The following is a 13,552-nucleotide window of genomic DNA, read 5'->3' on the forward strand; positions in this document are numbered from 1 at the left end:
GTATCTACTATAGACAGGTTGTATTTATATTTTAACTAAATGTAAAAAAACATGAGAACACAATCCTAGTGAATTCTGAATTTGATGTTTATTGGTTGAATAAACATAAATTATAAAACATCTAAAACCATGAAACTGACTGATGCACTTAAAACAGACATGTCAACATAGTTTTTTTTACCTGTTTGCACAATGATAAGGTATAAAAACAAAGTGCTTCAATACAAATGTATTTTTTTTGAAGTTTAGTAATATCAAGCCCCAAATGTATTTTCTTTAACCTGATCTAAGGTACATTATACAACTCATTTATGAATTACTTTGCAGCGTCTAGTTTTTTTTTATCACCCCAGAGTTTTATGCTCTCAATATTATGGATATGCATTAAATCCTACACACGATAGGAAATATTCAATCAACTCAAAGATGATGGTTCTAAGGTAAATAAAATGTAATTCAGTCAACATAGTTAGTGTATAGTATGGCTAACATGTATGAAAGTTGTTGATACAATATTATAATTCATAATTCAATTCAAAATAATTACAGGCGAGGTTGTTTGATTTTTGTCCCGATGATTGAAGGAAATTCATTTTTAAGAACTATTTAACATGAAATATCTTAAAGATGTATTTTTATTCATTATAACCATGAAAATAATGCAATGTTAGGTTTTACCGTGATTTTAGTGTTCACAGATAGGAATGTATCATTCACATTCAATTATCCAAATGTACTCTGAACAGACTTGTGAAGTTAGAGGTAATGTATTATTCACATTCAATTATCCAAATGTACTCTGAGTAAAATTTACTCTGCGAAATGTACTCTGCGAAATGTACTCTGCGAAAGTTCCCTGCGAAAGTTCCCTACAATATGCAGGGTTTTACATACACTACTAGCAAAAACAATTCATATTGTTTCAGTGATGGCCTGGTTGATAGCTACATTGTCGACATGTCTTATTTTTTATTCTTATTTCATTGTATAGTGAATCCAGGGGTATAGTGGAGCGATTATATTTTGTTTTTATAATATTTTATAATATCAAAACATGTCTTATGTTCTTATATATCTACAAGTCTTAGAATGCTGTAAAAAGAGTCCTACTAATATATTTCACTTAAAAAACTTGTACAGAAAGATAAATTTCCGACCCCCGGAGCCCTGTCAGAGTGTATACAGGTTCTGTACAGTATACCATATGCAAATCCCATATGGTCTAGCGGTAATGATGCCCTGCTTTCATCAGGGAGACGCGGGTTCGACTCCTGCTATGGGAATAACACTTTTTTCTATACATAACAAATGTGTTGGTATGTTTTATTGTAACTGTTTGACTGTTTGACTGTTTTTAGTGCAACACTACTGTCACCAACATCTAAGAAGGGTCTAGGGTTATCTCCTCAACACTAGGTCGGAGATGCATTTAAGTCCTATAGTTTTTTCCATACTTTTGCAAGGATATGACTGTGTTGCATTAATTTATTTTTAAATTTGGTGGACTTTATGGTATTTTATGGTTTATTTATGATTGTGATACTTCTTATTGAATTGTTTAAAGAATATGTGTTTAACCAGAGTATAGTAGGACCTTACAAATTTGATTTGATCCCAACAACTGGTGACATTTCGAAGTCTTTAAGGGATCACATTCACATAGCTGAATATAGTTGCACAACTGGATAATATTTGTATTATTACTAGGATGAACTTAAAATCATTCAAAACAATTATTACATAACAATTATTACAATGAAGCGTAGTTGTGTATATTATAAATGTTTTTTTATTAAAGAATATTACAAATCATGCTGCAACCTTTTTTATCAATAATATAAGCGTGCATAACATCAATAATGTGATTAATATCTAAAGTTTCTAAACACTTATGATTTTTCAGCTTAAAAGCCGTAACATCCACTATTACGGTGTATAAACACAACAGGTGTGCTCTGTTAAAATGACCATTCATATGATCTAAAATAGTAACTAAGCCGTTTTCAGATAGAAGACTTTCATCCTCTGAGAGTGTCTCTATCATATATTGCCAATTATTTAACAAGCCTCTCTCTCTCACCAGCTTCAACATATTTTCAAAAAGTCTTAAGCGCAGGCTATTGACATTCCCGTTTACAGTGTACAAGTGGGCATCGTTGACTTTATTAGCTATAGCATGCTTTAAAAGCAATGCGATATCATAGTTTATAGAGCTCGTAATACAGCTGGTGGTCCTACTGAAGAAATTCCCCATTTCCTATGCTACGATCCTGATGCTTTAAACAACAGCTGATATAGGGTGTGTATTTCTGTTTGGGGGTGGGGATGAAGCTTAGGACGGGTCTGTATGACGCTATAGATGTGTAGGATAGAAACCTATATATTTAGAGAGTTCCCTCTTGGAGAGACCCTAGAAAAGAAAAAATGGCGAGCAGTCTAGCTACATCTACTATACGCACGTCTGCCCCAGTAGCGCATTTTAAGGCAGAGTTACTTGCACCATCCAAATTTGGTAGCGTGTTTTATAAAGAGATATGGCCCCTCAGGGATGGGGTACTCGGATTCTGTTATGATGTTAAATTTGAGAGAGTTGTCTTCTACAAGACCTCCTTGGAGAATTTCCAGGGTGTTGGAAGAAGATCTGAGATAGACCTATCGGAGACGGAATTTTGGAAAATGAAAAAAGATTCGTATGAGGCTATGGATGGATTAGTGGGTAGATCGCTTAAGGATGGGGAGATATTCACCCTGGTAATAAGCTCGATAGACTACGGGTATGTGTATTACGGGCGGATATCTATAAAAAGTACTCTGGCTTTTGGTGTAGAGACTAATCTAACCATCTTCTCAAGGTTCCTTAATACAAGTCATGAGTATATCCTTTTCTCAGTACCGGTACCGGCCTGGTTAGAATGTCTACGGACTTGCGGATTGGTTACTAACGAAGGGATTAAGGTGAGGACAGACCTGGTTCATTTAAAAAGACGTCTATTCCCATACACCGACTCAGAGGAGATGGAGTGCGTTTGACCCCCATCGAGGGGGCGCCGGAAGGGGCGTGTCAACCCTAAATCCTCCTTTAAAAAGACTTACAGTGCATTTGTAGTTTTAGATAGCAACCATGGCTTTGTATGTGGCACATGAGGCTGATCCTGCTAACTCTGCATTGGATACATTAGATTGCCTGTCTCCACTAAACACGCCTGACGATGTTGAGACACTACCTGCTGGCGGTTTTAGATTCATGGACCCTCCTTCAACGCGATCAAACTTTGCTTGGTATGAGGCTGATCCTTCTAAGAATGGATTGGATACACTAGATAGCATGTCTCCACTATACGCTCCAGACGAGGAAGTTGAGACATTACCCGTACCCCTGTATGGTTCAACTAAAACTCCGTCATTGCAAAGCCTCCTAGACAGCTTTAGGACTAGATACAGCCCTCTTACAACGATTTGGGAGACTTCATCGCCGGATTCACCACCGTCAAACCCCGTCAGGTGTACGAATCCTAATAGCCCCTGGTACACGGGTCCTTGGGAGACTTCGTCGCCGGTTTTATCACCGCCAAACCCCGTCAGGCATAGGGATGTCCCTCCTAATAGCCCCTGCTACACCCCTCCTACATCAGAATCTAATGTATTCCACCCTGACCCCGAAGAAATACCTATCGTTGATGTAACCAACATAGCATCAGGACTGCCATCCCCAACCGGGGGTACGGTTAAGAGACTGTGTCCTACTAGAAGAAAAACCTTCCACTTCCCAATCAAAGTATCTACTCTTAAAGCCTTAGTGACAGCCGCGGAGCTGTCAGGACAATTGTACATCGATGGGTAACCGGGAATGTCAATAGCCTGCGCTTAAGACTTTTTGAAAATATGTTGAAGCTGGTGAGAGAGAGAGGCTTGTTAAATAATTGGCAATATATGATAGAGACACTCTCAGAGGATGAAAGTCTTCTATCTGAAAACGGCTTAGTTACTATTTTAGATCATATGAATGGTCATTTTAACAGAGCACACCTGTTGTGTTTATACACCGTAATAGTGGATGTTACGGCTTTTAAGCTGAAAAATCATAAGTGTTTAGAAACTTTAGATATTAATCACATTATTGATGTTATGCACGCTTATATTATTGATAAAAAAGGTTGCAGCATGATTTGTAATATTCTTTAATAAAAAAACATTTATAATATACACAACTACGCTTCATTGTAATAATTGTTATGTAATAATTGTTTTGAATGATTTTAAGTTCATCCTAGTAATAATACAAATATTATCCAGTTGTGCAACTATATTCAGCTATGTGAATGTGATCCCTTAAAGACTTCGAAATGTCACCAGTTGTTGGGATCAAATCAAATTTGTAAGGTCCTACTATACTCTGGTTAAACACATATTCTTTAAACAATTCAATAAGAAGTATCACAATCATAAATAAACCATAAAATACCATAAAGTCCACCAAATTTAAAAATAAATTAATGCAACACAGTCATATCCTTGCAAAAGTATGGAAAAAACTATAGGACTTAAATGCATCTCCGACCTAGTGTTGAGGAGATAACCCTAGACCCTTCTTAGATGTTGGTGACAGTAGTGTTGCACTAAAAACAGTCAAACAGTCAAACAGTTACAATAAAACATACCAACACATTTGTTATGTATAGAAAAAAGTGTTATTCCCATAGCAGGAGTCGAACCCGCGTCTCCCTGATGAAAGCAGGGCATCATTACCGCTAGACCATATGGGATTTGCATATGGTATACTGTACAGAACCTGTATACACTCTGACAGGGCTCCGGGGGTCGGAAATTTATCTTTCTGTACAAGTTTTTTAAGTGAAATATATTAGTAGGACTCTTTTTACAGCATTCTAAGACTTGTAGATATATAAGAACATAAGACATGTTTTGATATTATAAAATATTATAAAAACAAAATATAATCGCTCCACTATACCCCTGGATTCACTATACAATGAAATAAGAATAAAAAATAAGACATGTCGACAATGTAGCTATCAACCAGGCCATCACTGAAACAATATGAATTGTTTTTGCTAGTAGTGTATGTAAAACCCTGCATATTGTAGGGAACTTTCGCAGGGAACTTTCGCAGAGTACATTTCGCAGAGTACATTTCGCAGAGTAAATTTTACTCAGAGTACATTTGGATAATTGAATGTGAATAATACATTACCTCTAACTTCACAAGTCTGTTCAGAGTACATTTGGATAATTGAATGTGAATGATACATTCCTATCTGTGAACACTAAAATCACGGTAAAACCTAACATTGCATTATTTTCATGGTTATAATGAATAAAAATACATCTTTAAGATATTTCATGTTAAATAGTTCTTAAAAATGAATTTCCTTCAATCATCGGGACAAAAATCAAACAACCTCGCCTGTAATTATTTTGAATTGAATTATGAATTATAATATTGTATCAACAACTTTCATACATGTTAGCCATACTATACACTAACTATGTTGACTGAATTACATTTTATTTACCTTAGAACCATCATCTTTGAGTTGATTGAATATTTCCTATCGTGTGTAGGATTTAATGCATATCCATAATATTGAGAGCATAAAACTCTGGGGTGATAAAAAAAAACTAGACGCTGCAAAGTAATTCATAAATGAGTTGTATAATGTACCTTAGATCAGGTTAAAGAAAATACATTTGGGGCTTGATATTACTAAACTTCAAAAAAAATACATTTGTATTGAAGCACTTTGTTTTTATACCTTATCATTGTGCAAACAGGTAAAAAAAACTATGTTGACATGTCTGTTTTAAGTGCATCAGTCAGTTTCATGGTTTTAGATGTTTTATAATTTATGTTTATTCAACCAATAAACATCAAATTCAGAATTCACTAGGATTGTGTTCTCATGTTTTTTTACATTTAGTTAAAATATAAATACAACCTGTCTATAGTAGATACACTGTTTTAGAACAATGGTGTTTGCAAATAGTCTGTTTTACTTATGTAACACGTTAGAGTTGAAATTCATGCATGACAATTGGTAAACCTTAGTCATTTGAGATCATAAATCTCCTCTTTTAGCTAGACCTGATCAAAATGACAGATAAAAACATAACCAAACACCTAAAAAATACACCAAAAGCAGACTGATAAAAATGTATACAGGCAAGCGAGCCTAATCACTGAAATTACAACATCAAACTGTTTGTCTTACAAAATAGGGATGTGTCATGGGGGTGATATATCTCAACCCTTGACTAAAATAGCATTATCCTTCTGACTATTGATTAAATCTACTAAAAATCGACCTGTTTCATGATTTTAGATGTCTATAATTTATGTTTATCCTAGGACCATGCTACAAATCTTCAACACAGTTGGCTGAAAGGTGACTGAAAAGGTGACTGAAAACTGGATTGATGCAAGTTACATGAACATGTCTGTTTGAGGAAACAAAATAATGTATTAAACTATTACACTATTACACACTATTACACTATTGCATTATTACACATTTGCACAATATTACACTATATAACACTATTACATACTAGGACTACCCTATGACAATATTACACTATTACACACTATGTCCCTATACACTATTAAACACTAGCACACTTAGATAAGATAAACCTTATCCCTGTGGGAAATTTCTATTAATTTTTTCAAATAATTATTATTCCTCTATTTAAATCTGGGGACAAACACAGTTTTACCAACTACAGACCAGTGTCTTTGCTTTCACAATTTTTCAAGATTCTTGATTCATGATTCTTAGATTCTTAGATTCTGAGTGAGAGTCAGTATGGATTCAGGGCAAATCGATCAACAGCCTTAGCCTTAATGAATATATATGAAGAAATAACCACAACCGTAGATGAAAGGAATTACACAATAGGAATAGGAAATACACTTAAAAAAGCATTTGATACGATTGATCATCACATTTTAATTTCTAAATTACAAACATGCAGTGTGAGAGGGGTGGCGATTAACTGGTTAAGTGGCTATCTTGAAAATAGACAACAATATGTTTTCAGGTGACAATTATATAATTGCCTATTGTCTACATTAGCTACACATACACTGTATTTGTAATACACTGTTTAGAACAATACTATTTGGAAATATTATGGCTGTATTACTAGTGTGTAACATATTAGAAGTGCATTCTTGCCTGACAATTGGTAGACCTTTTTTTACCATGTATTCATTTGCGATCATTGACCCCTCTTTTAGCTAGATGGTCAAAATGACAGCAACAGCAAAGACCTAAAAATACACATTTTCTGAACATTACATTTGAGGTGGAGCCAACTATATTGAATGTGTTGTCCCTCAAGGTTCGGTCCTGGGGCCCATACTTTTTATTTTATATATATTAATGATATATGTGAAGTGTCAAACATATTGCAATTTGTTTTATTTGCTGTCGATACAAATGTCTGTATTCCAAATTACAAATGAAATGTGTAAACTTAAGATATGGTTTAATAACAATAAGCTATCCCTAAATTTGGAAAAACGAAATGTATGATATTTACTAATCGAAAGAAGGACAATGTGGCATTATGTATTGACAAAGGAATCCAAGGATTATGTTGGATGAGAAAATGACATGGAAGCCACATATAATGTACATAAAAAAATAAGGTAGCCAAGAGTGTTTTGTTTTGAACAAGGCAAAGAATGTGTTTGATTATAATTCTATGCGAATATTATATTGTTCACTCATCCTACCATATTTGAGTTACTGTGTGGAAGTGTGGGGTAACACGTATGAAAGCAACATAAAGCCCTTATTTATATTACAGAAGAGAGCAGTAAGAATAGTTCACAATGTAGATTCAAGAGAACATACCAATGAATTATGTATTAAATCCAAACTATTGAAACTTAAAGAGTTAGCTGTAATACAGACTTTAGTTTTGTTTAGAGTAAATGCAGAGTATTACAAGCAAATATACAGAGGTTGTTTGGTCCCTAATCTTTCACACCTCCTTGCAGCACCCAGATCCTTTCACACCCAGATCCTCAAAAAGACAGATATTTACAGCACTTTATATTTTCGCCCCAACTCTAATCTATCATGTCTTTAACTTTTATACCTAATCATATATTGATTGATTGATTGAAAAGTTTATTAACAGATTGGAGAATGGGTACAGTTTCAAAGTTTTTTATTTTGAATAAGGCCTTTTCCCCACACTCTGTGCTATTTCAGGTTACTGTGACATTAAAAGAGGGGGTGGCTATGTCTGAACCGTGCTAAAAAGGGGAAGTTGACCTGAAAATGCAGGTTTAGCATTGCTACAGTGTATGGACATTCAGGCCTTGAGGCGATCTATATCCAAAATAAGTCTTAATTAAAGATGGTTGAAACAGTTAAAACAGCTTGGACAGATATTTTCTGGACTGTTTTCACAAACAGTGTTGTATTTGTAAATCTGCTATGTCCTAAATGTCTGGATGTATTGAAAAAAGGGGGACTCTGATGTAAACAAGACATAAGTTTTTCTATGATCTGTAGCCTTTTAATTTTAGTTTTACGAAATAAGAAAATAAGAATCACCACCCAAACTGTCAAATAGTTGGTATTACTTTTACATTTAGTCAATTAGTTGACGTTTTTATCCAAATTATAATTATAATACATCTCTGTCAGCGGTGTAACAATATTCATCAAAGTGTTGTATGTTATAGTGTAGGTTAGTTTATTAGGACATAATGCATGTTTATGGGAAATCTTTTAAAATATGTGTGAAAACATTGTGTGAACTAAAATATGCTATGAGTATAATGTTGTACATTACTTGTACATGTTACAAAAGATATAAACCATTTGAATGATGACTGTAAATGTGTATTGAGTTGTCCCCTAATCTTCAAGCCTCCCATGCTGTGTTTTAGCACCTAAGAGAGAGCCCTGTTCACACCCCCGATCAGAGACACAGACACACTGTCACACATAGATCTTTTCTGTACTTTATATTTTTAGCCCAACTCTTTTAATAATAACTCTAAAATAATTAATGTGTATAATATAAAACACCTGTATTAACGAAATATTCAAACCCTAGAACCTTGCATGCTAATGTAATGGTGCACTTTTAATTTTACAAATTACATTTGTAATTTTCTTTTTGCTTAAACACAAGTGTATAAAGAGTATGACTTTATCCATGAAACTAATATACATACATACATTTGTAATTTGGAATACAAAAAAAATTATTTTACATTTATTTAGACTTTTGCTTAAACACATTAGACACATTACATTTGTAATTTGGAATACACTTATCTAAAGATTGTGACATTTGGCATCTGGCATTAAGAAAACACACACAGACACCTTGGGGGGACGGTGTGGTCTACAGAAACGGGAAGTCGCAGAGTCATAAATCTGCTTTTGGCAGATGGTTTTGAGTCATCTCATTGGCCGTAGTCTTTCACCAGCCTCCTATGACATCTACGGGGGATGTCACTATCATAATTTTCAGAGAAGCTGCAGTTAGACAGAGGGAGAAATATTCAGTCTACTGAGAGACATTTGAGAGAACACACAGCCTACAGAGTGGAGACACACACCATTTGAAATAAATGCACTTTCTGAAGATACACTCACCATTTGAAATAAATGCACTTTCTGAAGATACACTCACCATTTGAAATAAATGCACTTTCTGAAGATACACTCACCATTTGAAATAAATGCACTTTCTGAAGATACACAAATTCTTAAGACTTTGGAATACACATAATGTATTCAACCTTGTAAAACTTAATTGTGATGATATATTCTTAAGACTTTGGAATACACATAATGTATTCAACCTTGTAAAACTTAATTGTGAAGATATATTCTGAAAACGTTTGGAAATACAGAAATACATATTGTGAAAACCATGGAATACACTCTTTTTGAAAAAAAATAAAATAAAAAAAAAACTCCTCCCCTTCCGAAAACCGGATGACCCTCCCTCAAAACCGGATGTCCCGCCTCCTTACATCCTAGACCAATCAGAGAAGCCCTAGGGGGTCATAAATCATCTCAAAATAACCTACCCTAAGTCCCGCCCCCTTAAACCTCTCGGCCAATCAGAACGCTCCAAGCGTGGCTACAATCAATCAAACTAAAAGGGGCGTGTTTTGCATAATGTGACACATACCGCATCCTAAATCTCTCTCTACCCTTTCTGCAGAGTCCGTTTGGCGGCCGACCTCGACACCCATCGGTTAAAAAAACATCTCGTCGCCATCTGTAATGGGAATTATTAAAGGACAAACGATGAGCCGCTTACATTAATCATTCTGAGTCATTATTAATAATAATAGAAAGGTTTATTTAATAAAGAAAGTTCATGACAGCGTGGCCACGCTGCCAGACCAGTCACCCCCCCAGAGGCAGACATGTTAACCCACTAGCGTCTGACAGGGGACTGGCCTCGAGGCCTCGTCAGACACACAATTGAATACATGAAATTACGTAGAAGAAAACAAAATGGCTGGTTAGAGAAATTAATAATACGACTATGTTATGGCTAAGCCTGGAAGGAAAAACAGCTCCATCTTACAGTTCCCATGACCTTGGGTTATAGCTCTATGGCTGGTAGGAACAGTAACTTCATTACGGCGAGAGAATGATAGAGTATCTTAAAGAGACATACACACATTAACCAGTAAATCTGGTTGGACTGAAACTCAAGCTGTATGACATGATAAAATAACAGAGACTCATAATGACATGATAATATATTCCACGACACCTTTATATAAGTTTATAGTCCATTTCAGACCTGAAATAGAATACCTTAATTAAGCTGGCTTGACAGCTAAACAAGCATGTCTTTGAATGACCCTAATTTTGTGCAATATGTCATGAGTAAATTGATTACCAAGATTGACAGCTATTTACTGAACAGGTTTGTGCTCATAGCTTTTTTCATGTAGCCTACGTACGAAATGATACAAATTGGACTGTAGTTGGCTAGCTGCAGATAGTTAGCCATGGTACGTTAAGTTGTAACGTAACGTTATATGACATTCACGTTACAACTTGCTTAGCAAACACAAACACGGCCTTGTTCGATAACGTTAACTGACTTCGTTTGTGCATATCAGTCGATAGCTATTGTTTAAAGGCAATAGTAGCAAATGTAGTTACCGGTAGTTAAAGTTGGCATACGGTAGCTAGCTTATTGTGGGCTACCATTATACTCAGCCAGAAATGTTCTTGTGTGACCTCGTTTTGAAATTGTTGGCACGCATAGCTGTATACAAAACCTGTTATGAGACCCTACCTTGGCTTATACACTGTCATGTCAAAATGAAAACGTGTCGACTGATTGAATGAGTCTAGTTTGAATCAACTGCCTGTTGATTCAGTGACTGTTCTTCAGGTGTGTGACTGCTCTGCTGGCAGACATGAGTTTCAGCTTCCAGCTATTCGTTGCCCGTAGTAACTTCTACCAAGGCTGCTGTCTGTTGCTTCTGGCTTGGAAGTCCCACTCCCTGCTGCTGCGAAGGCTCAGCTCCGGCCCCAACATTAGTCACAATGTACGGGAAAGCTACTGACTGCTGCAGCTGCCAGAGGAGGAGCACAGCAGCCCTGCACAGGTGAAAGATGCCTACCTGCGCATGGCCAAACTGTACCACCCAGACTCTGGGGCTGCAACAGCAGATGCAGTCCTGTTTTCCCGAGTTGAAGAGGCTTACCGTGCCGTCCTTGCACACAAGAGCCGGACCAAGGAGCGTGATGAAGCAAAGGGAGAGGTGGATGAGGAGAAGTCAAAAGCTGTGGCACCTCAACACAGACACTACCTCAACTACGAGGGTGTAGGTTTTGGTACTCCCAGCCAGCCTGAACGGCAGTACCGGCAAATCCACGTGGACCGGGCTGCAGAGCAGGTGTTGGGCTACGGACAGAGGGAGCATGAGGCGGCTGCAGCTGCTGAGGGGGCGCTGTTGGAGAGGGACATGCGTCAACGCAGCCGTAAGATCAAGATCACCCAGGCTGTGGAAAGGCTGGTGGAGGACCTGATCCAGGAGTCCATGGCCCGCGGAGACTTCCAGAACCTGAGTGGAGACGGAAAGCCCCTCAGCAAGTTCCAGCACAACCTGTACGCCGACCCTATGACCCACAACCTCAACCGCATCCTCATTGACAATGGCTACCAGCCAGCATGGGTTGTTACACAGCGGGACATCCGTGAGACCACCGCTCAGATGCGTGAGAGGCTGCTGGAGGGGAGGGCCAGGCTGAGTGACTCCATGAACCCCAGGGAGCGTGCTCAGTGGGAGCAGCTATGTGGCTCCGTAGGGGAGGAGCTGGTGAAACTCAACAAGATGGTGGATAATTTTAACCTCATAGTACCATTGCTCAACATGCAGATGGTTCAATTCAGGTTGGCCCGGGAGATCGACCAAGCAGAGAAAGGGGCACGTCAGCGCAGACATGACAAGGAGAGGGAGAAGGAAAGAGAGAGGAGGAAGGAAGAGAAAGGGAGAACCAATGTGGCATGGAGACCTAAAGACGCTAAACGCAGCCTGATGTCGTGGATGCAGAATTTACTCAGATGAATACTCCTTGATACCTTGAATCTAAGGTTTGATTGATTGATTGATTGATTGAAAACTTTATTAACAGATTGCAGAATGGGTACAATACAGTACAGCTCAATACACACAATTGTTAAGGGGATGCAGACCAGAGAAAGACTTTCGTCTTGTTTACATCAGGGTCCCCCATTTTCAATTCATCAGGACATATATGACATACATGACATACAGATAGTCAGTACTGCTACATCTATACATTTATGACATACCAGATTTGCAAATACAGTACTGTTTGTGATACAGAAGGAGTCAAGAAAAGGGAGTATATACATTTGACATAGAAACTGTACATTGGAGGAGGTTGGGTGGGGGGGGTTGGGTACATTGGGATATTGACAACCATACTGGGTAATTTACATTGGAGGTGGTTGGGGGGGGGGGGGACACACACTGTATAAACAAGCAAAACTGTACATTGAGGGGGGGGGGGAGGAGACACTGTACAAACAAACAAAATTGTACATTGGACTATTGACAAAACCATACTAGGTAAATGACTGTACATTGGAGGGGGTTGGGTTAGGATATTTACAGGGGCCAGTTTTGAATTGCAGTCTCCCGTAGGTGTCCCTTGAGAGAGGTTTTGAAAGTGGGTAGTGATCCACATTCCTTTACAGCTTAGGGCGTTCCACATTGATGTGGCATAATTGCGAAACGTGTTTAGTCCCTTATTTGAGCCGAATCTGGGTTTAACATGATTTGTGGAGCTCCCTCTGGTGTTGTGATCGTGGTATTCACTGACCTTTGGGAAGTATTTTGACATGTACATGGGTACCTTGGTCGTGTAGTGTATCTTGTAGACCAGGCCCATTGCAAGTTGCTGTACTCTGTCGTCTACTCTAAGCCATCCTAGGTTGTCAAAGTGGGCAGGGGTGAGGTGGGTTCTAGGAGTAAGGTCAAGCAGTAGTCTGA

At 37.5% G+C, this 13,552-nt stretch overlaps 1 protein-coding gene across 1 annotated transcript; it reads left to right on the forward strand.

Annotated features, from left to right (window-relative positions):
- Positions 1-11,446: 11,446 nt before the first annotated feature.
- On the forward strand, positions 11,447-12,601 carry LOC311246483 (dnaJ homolog subfamily C member 28-like; the record flags this gene model as incomplete). The annotated part of the gene is given in 2 exon segments (XM_084336637.1): positions 11,447-11,593; positions 11,597-12,601. Coding segments are annotated over 2 exon segments (1,152 nt in total).
- Between the last annotated feature and the right edge of the window lie 951 nt (positions 12,602-13,552).

This window comes from Notolepis coatsorum (assembly GCF_963971535.1).
Source record: "Notolepis coatsorum genome assembly, chromosome: 19".
NCBI lineage: Eukaryota > Metazoa > Chordata > Actinopteri > Aulopiformes > Paralepididae > Notolepis > Notolepis coatsorum.